The sequence below is a fragment of the Salvelinus namaycush genome, unplaced genomic scaffold (assembly GCF_016432855.1).
Source record: "Salvelinus namaycush isolate Seneca unplaced genomic scaffold, SaNama_1.0 Scaffold1764, whole genome shotgun sequence".
NCBI lineage: Eukaryota > Metazoa > Chordata > Actinopteri > Salmoniformes > Salmonidae > Salvelinus > Salvelinus namaycush.
In genome coordinates this window covers 3,408-10,000 of record NW_024058524.1, presented here as the reverse complement: position 1 = coordinate 10,000, position 6,593 = coordinate 3,408, and the positions used below count along the sequence as shown (strand labels likewise).

Sequence of the window (6,593 nt, the reverse complement as noted above, 5' to 3'; positions counted from 1 at the left end):
ACCATGTTGTTGTCATGTTGTGTTGCTACCATGTTGTTGTCATGTTGTGTTGCTACCATGTTGTTGTCATGTTGTGTTGCTACCATGTTGTTGTCATGTTGTGTTGCTACCATGTTGTTGTCATGTTGTGTTGCTACCATGTTGCTGCCATGTTGTGTTGCTACCATGTTGTTGTCATGTTGTGTTGCTACCATGTTGTTGTCATGTTGTGTTGCTACCATGTTGTTGTCATGTTGTGCTGCTACCATGTTGTTGTCATGTTGTGTTGCTACCATGTTGTTGTCATGTTGTGTTGCTACCATGTTGTTGTCATGTTGTGTTGCTACCATGTTGTTGTCATGTTGTGTTGCTACCATGTTGTTGTCATGTTGTGTTGCTACCATGTTGTTGTCATGTTGTGTTGCTACCATGTTGTGTTGCTACCATGTTGTGTTGCTACCATGTTGTGTTGCTACCATGTTGTTGTCATGTTGTGTTGCTACCATGTTGTTGTCATGTTGTGTTGCTACCATGTTGTTGTCATGTTGTGTTGCTACCATGTTGTGTTGTTGTCATGTTGTGTTGCTACCTTGCTATGTTGTTGTCTTAGGGCTCTCTTTATGTCGTTTTGTGTTGTCTCTCTTGTCCTGATGTGTTTTGTCCTATATTTATATTTTATTATATGAAAATAATAATTTGTTCTTAACTGACTTGCCTAGTTAAATAAAAGTTAAATAAAACATGAATAAAAAGCTGCATCAGTAAATCAGCCTTGGCCTCGGATTGGAAGGAAGGATAGGAAGGATAGGAAGGAAGGATAGGAAGGAAGGATAGGAAGGAAGGATAGGAAGGAAGTCTCCTCTACTTACGTCTGGTGAGTTCCAAAGAAGAACACTGGAACCTTCTTCTTAGAGATCTCGCCCCGGGCGATCTGTAGGAGAAACACAGACACTATCTGTCTGTCTGTCTGTCTGTCTGTCTGTAGGAGAAACACAGACACTATCTGTCTGTCTATCTGTAGGAGAAACACAGACACTATCTGTCTGTCTGTCTGTCTGTAGGAGAAACACAGACACTATCTGTCTGTCTGTCTGTAGGAGAAACACAGACACTATCTGTCTGTCTGTCTGTAGGAGAAACACAGACACTATCTGTCTGTCTGTCTGTCTGTAGGAGAAACACAGACACTATCTGTCTGTCTGTCTGTCTGTAGGAGAAACACAGACACTATCTGTCTGTCTGTCTGTAGGAGAAACACAGACACTATCTGTCTGTCTGTCTGTAGGAGAAACACAGACACTATCTGTCTGTCTGTCTGTAGGAGAAACACAGACACTATCTGTCTGTCTGTCTGTAGGAGAAACACAGACACTATCTGTCTGTCTGTCTGTAGGAGAAACACAGACACTATCTGTCTGTCTGTCTGTAGGAGAAACACAGACACTATCTGTCTGTCTGTCTGTAGGAGAAACACAGACACTATCTGTCTGTCTGTCTGTAGGAGAAACACAGACACTATCTGTCTGTCTGTCTGTAGGAGAAACACAGACACTATCTGTCTGTCTGTCTGTAGGAGAAACACAGACACTATCTGTCTGTCTGTCTGTCTGTAGGAGAAACACAGACACTGTCTGTCTGTAGGAGAAACACAGACACTGTCTGTCTGTAGGAGAAACACAGACACTGTCTGTCTGTAGGAGAAACACAGACACTATCTGTCTGTAGGAGAAACACAGACACTATCTGTCTGTCTGTAGGAGAAACACAGACACTATCTGTCTGTCTGTAGGAGAAACACAGACACTATCTGTCTGTCTGTCTGTAGGAGAAACACAGACACTATCTGTCTGTCTGTCTGTAGGAGAAACACAGACACTATCTGTCTGTCTGTCTGTAGGAGAAACACAGACACTATCTGTCTGTCTGTCTGTAGGAGAAACACAGACACTATCTGTCTGTCTGTCTGTAGGAGAAACACAGACACTATCTGTCTGTCTGTCTGTAGGAGAAACACAGACACTATCTGTCTGTCTGTCTGTAGGAGAAACACAGACACTATCTGTCTGTCTGTCTGTAGGAGAAACACAGACACTATCTGTCTGTCTGTCTGTAGGAGAAACACAGACACTATCTGTCTGTCTGTCTGTAGGAGAAACACAGACACTATCTGTCTGTAGGAGAAACACAGACACTATCTGTCTGTAGGAGAAACACAGACACTATCTGTCTGTCTGTCGGTAGGAGAAACACAGACACTATCTGTCTGTCTGTCTGTAGGAGAAACACAGACACTATCTGTCTGTCTGTCTGTAGGAGAAACACAGACACTATCTGTCTGTCTGTAGGAGAAACACAGACACTATCTGTCTGTCTGTCTGTCTGTAGGAGAAACACAGACACTATCTGTCTGTCTGTCTGTAGGAGAAACACAGACACTATCTGTCTGTCTGTAGGAGAAACACAGACACTATCTGTCTGTCTGTAGGAGAAACACAGACACTATTGGCTTGTCTCAACCATCTTCCTCTCCTGAGCCCTTTGAGGAGTTGCAGTGATGAGACAAAATCGTAACTAGCAATTAGGGAGAAAAACAGGGTCAAATAAAAAAGGTTGTCAACTACATAGGGACTACATAGGGACTACATAGGGCATCAGCAGACAGTCAGTGTGTGTGTGTGAGAGAGAGTGTGTCAGACTCACCCTGGCCGGCCAGTGGGGGAAGCCCCTCATCTTGGCGAAGACCAAGTCCCCAGGTTGGAACGTGTCTGCTGCCTTGCCTGGCATCCTGCTGCAGCACTACTTCTCATACTGTGGAGAGGAGAGAGATAAGGTCGCCCTGATAGAGATCAGCTGACAAGACAGACACCTCGCTAAACACTAGTAGAGAGGTAGTTGGTTTGCAAAACAGACATCGTAAAAATAAAAAAGCATCAATCTTCAGTTGCTACAACACTTTTGACATCAATGAATGATGTAAACACATGGAGTCTTGAAGAATATAACTGCCTCGTGAGTTTAGCACAACTGTGGAACTTAATCAGAACCCAAGCTAGCTAAGTTAGCCTTCAACAGGAAGTGAACGGTAAAACAAAGAGCTAGCTGTTGGACCACGCAGTGTAAGACGTTCACAGTAACAGAGTAGCAAGGACAAAACATATTTTCACCGTTTCATATCATCGAAATCTATCCCAACATGTTTTTTGGGCTCATTTCAGTCGTTTTTACCTGATGTATCCTGTTGAAAAATCCTTTAAAAAAAAAAGGGGACCATTTAGTTTACCTACATTGAAAATGATACTGTTGCTGCTTCATGTTGTCATGGCTTTGTGATTTATGTCCTAGTGTCTTAACAATGCTTTTAAAATGTCCAAATTCATAATCAATAAGTTGTGATATTTTTTTTAAAGACCAATACATAATAATTACTCCCTACACACACGTCACACTAACGAAACAGTCTACCTAGCTAGCACACGGTGTCACTCCTGCCTGCTGTATACCAGATTCCTCCTTAGGACTAGCTGGCTAAGCTAGTAAACAGTGTCCTTCACTCCCACCTGACATCAGCAAACCACTCGCCCACACAATGCCATACACAGTCTGCCATCTGCCCGGTACAGTTGAAATCGTGTTTCATCCGTGAAGAGGACACTTCTCCAGCGTGCCAGTGGCCATCGAAGGTGAGCATTTGCCCATTGAAGTCGGTTACGACGCCGAACAGCAGTCAGGTCAAAACCCTGGTGAGGACGACGAGCACGTAGATGAGCTTCCCTGAGACGGTTTCTGACAGTCTGTTCAGAAATGCTTCTGTTGTCCAAACCCACAGTTTCATCAGCTGTCTGGGTGGCTGGTCTCTGACGAACCCGCGGGTGAAGAAGCCGGATGTGGAGGTCCTGGGCTGGTGTGGTTACACGTGGTTGTGAGGCCAGTTGGACTTACTGCCAAATTCTATACAACATTGGAGATGGCTTATGGTAGAGAAATTAACATTAAAATCTCTGGCAACAGCTCTGGTGGACATTCTTACAGTCAGCATGCCAATTGCACGCTCCCTCAACTTGAGACATCTGTGGCATTGTGTTATGAGAAAAATGCATATTTTAGAGTGGCCTTTTACCCGCCCCAGCGTAACAGTTTTGCTTCTGTCCCTCACCTCGCCCCTACCTGGGCTCGAACCAGGGACCCTCTGCACACATCAACAACAGTCACCCAAAAAGCACCGTTACCCATCACTCCACAAAAGCCACGGCCCTTGCAGAGCAAGGGGAACAACTATTTCAAGGACTCAGAGCGAGTGACGTCACCGATTGAAACGCTATTAGCGCGCACCCTGCTAACTAGCTAGCCATTTCATAGCGGTTACACCAGCACAAGGTGCACCTGTGTAATGATTATGCTGTTTAATCTGCTTCTTGATACGCCACACCAGGTGGATGGATTGTCTTGGCAAAGGAGAAATGCTCACTGACAGGGATGTAAACAAATTTAGGCACAATTTCATAGTAATAAGCTTTTTGTGCCTATAGAAAATGTCTGTCGTCTTTTATTCAGCTCATGAAACATGGGACAAACACTTTACATGCTGCCTTTATATTGTGGTTCAGTATACGTCCTTAGTCATTATCAAATAGACTTCTCAAACATAAGTCACTTTGCTATTACGTTTATTTTGATTGGCGAGTATCTACATTTATCAAAAGTCCCATTTAAGTGGCCTGATTTCAGATGCACGCAACTGTCCATTTAAAGCAGGATTACTAGGGGAAATCGTTCTGGCAAAGCATGTAAACGTTAACTAACTATTATATTAAATCTGACTATCCACAATAATTGCATTATCGTGTGCAAGTAAGCGTACTCATGGACACTCAAGAGTATGGGAGGCTTGGGCGCCATTTTCGTAAAGTAAGAACGCGATCCACCAGCCAAACATGGAACGAACAGACTTCCCTCACCAGTTAGCGTGAAGAACTGGAAGTCAAGCAATGGACAGTCAATAACATGTTTAAGTGGCAGCCTTCATATTACACCGTCGTAGACTGACACGTTTATTAGCTCGGAGCTCATAAATGTGCTTGATTCTTTCGCGTCTTTTTGCTATATATTAGATAGATAATGTTTACAAAAAGAGGCTAGCTATATAGCTAGCAAGCCGAGTCACTGAAAACGGAACACCGTTGTATATTTTCTCCGTTATTAGATTGCTAACTTTGCCACAATAATGCATTGTAGCTAGGTAGTCTAGTAAAAAAAAATATGCATGCGTATTGTTGAAATTCTTACCAGAAAACAAGTGGGCCAGAGTTGTAAATGCGTGCCTGTGACTCGCAGCTGTAATTGAATGTAACTCACATGTGTGAAGCTAGCTACCATAACAATCAGCCACAACGGGGAAATTTGTGGTTCGACTTCAAAATAAAAGTCTCCCCTTTGAAATCGATTCAAAACGGAAACAAGTAGTGGAATCATGACACATTTTGACGAATTAATTCTAAACGAGTTTGGAATGTTGTTATATACATTTTTTTTTTAAAATACAATAATTAATTTGACACAAAACAGTACAAATCTGTTGAAATATTTTAGATTTATTAGACTTCAAAATTGCATTGGGGGCCATACTTCAATCATCCTTATGTGGCTAGCTTCACACAGGTCTCACTTCCGCCCTTTGCTGGACTGGGTCATGGCTAGACAGTATCCATCTTTTGTCAAATTAACGTCAAAAGTTGTTGTTTATTGCATTTCAGCTAACCCTAAACCTTTTCCTAAACTTAACCTAATTCTCATAACCTGCTACGTTAATTCTCCAAACCTGCTGCGTAAATTATCCTAACCTACTACGAAAAGTCAAAGCTCACGTTAACTTGACATGGATCCTTTCTAGCCATTATGGCGGCCGTACCACGAGGGCAAGCCAGGGGGGACATACTTCGCAGTTTAAAGGACATAACGTTAACTATCAAACTAATGCAAACCAGTTGAACATTTTAGCCAGAACTGGAGATTAAACAACACTTTACTCACAGAGTTTCTAAACCTAAACCAGCACCCACCCATAGCACGCGCTCCAGCAGGTATATTTCACTGGTCATCCCCAAAGCCAATTCCTCCTTTGGCCGCCTTTCCTTCCAGTTCTCTGCTGCCAATGACTGGAACGAACTGCAAAAATCACTGCAGCTGGAGACTCATATCTCCCTCGCTAACGTTAAGCACCAACTGTCAGAGCAGCTCACAGATCACTGCACCTGTACATAGCCCATCTGTAAATAGCCCATCCAACTACCTCATCCCCATACTGTTATTTATTTATTTTGCTCCTTTGCACCAGTATCTCTACTTGCACATCTATCACTCCAGTGTTTAATTGCTAATTATTTCGCCACCATGGCATATTTATTGCCTTACCTCCCTTATCCTACCTATTTGCACACACTGTATATGTACTTTTTCTACTGTATTATTGACTGTATGTTTGTTTATCCCATGTGTAACTCTGTGTTGTTGTTTGTGTCGCACTGCTTTGCTTTGTCTTGGCCAGGTCGCAGTTGTAAATGAGAACTTGTTCTCAACTAGCCTACCTGGTTAAATAAAGGTGAAAAAAAATTAATAAA

At 42.7% G+C, this 6,593-nt stretch overlaps 1 protein-coding gene across 1 annotated transcript in view; it reads right to left on the bottom strand.

Moving 5' to 3' along the window:
• The window catches only part of LOC120037586, a 33,265-nt gene extending 27,902 nt beyond the window's left edge, over positions 1-5,363 (bottom strand). Inside the window, exons 1-3 of the mRNA XM_038983585.1 lie at positions 5,263-5,363; positions 2,680-2,787; positions 849-910 (exon numbers count right to left, since the gene is read on the bottom strand). Of these exons, the coding sequence (XP_038839513.1) occupies positions 849-910; positions 2,680-2,763 (146 nt within the window). The 5' untranslated portion in view covers positions 2,764-2,787; positions 5,263-5,363. The remainder of the gene's footprint in view (positions 1-848; positions 911-2,679; positions 2,788-5,262) is intronic.
• Between the last annotated feature and the right edge of the window lie 1,230 nt (positions 5,364-6,593).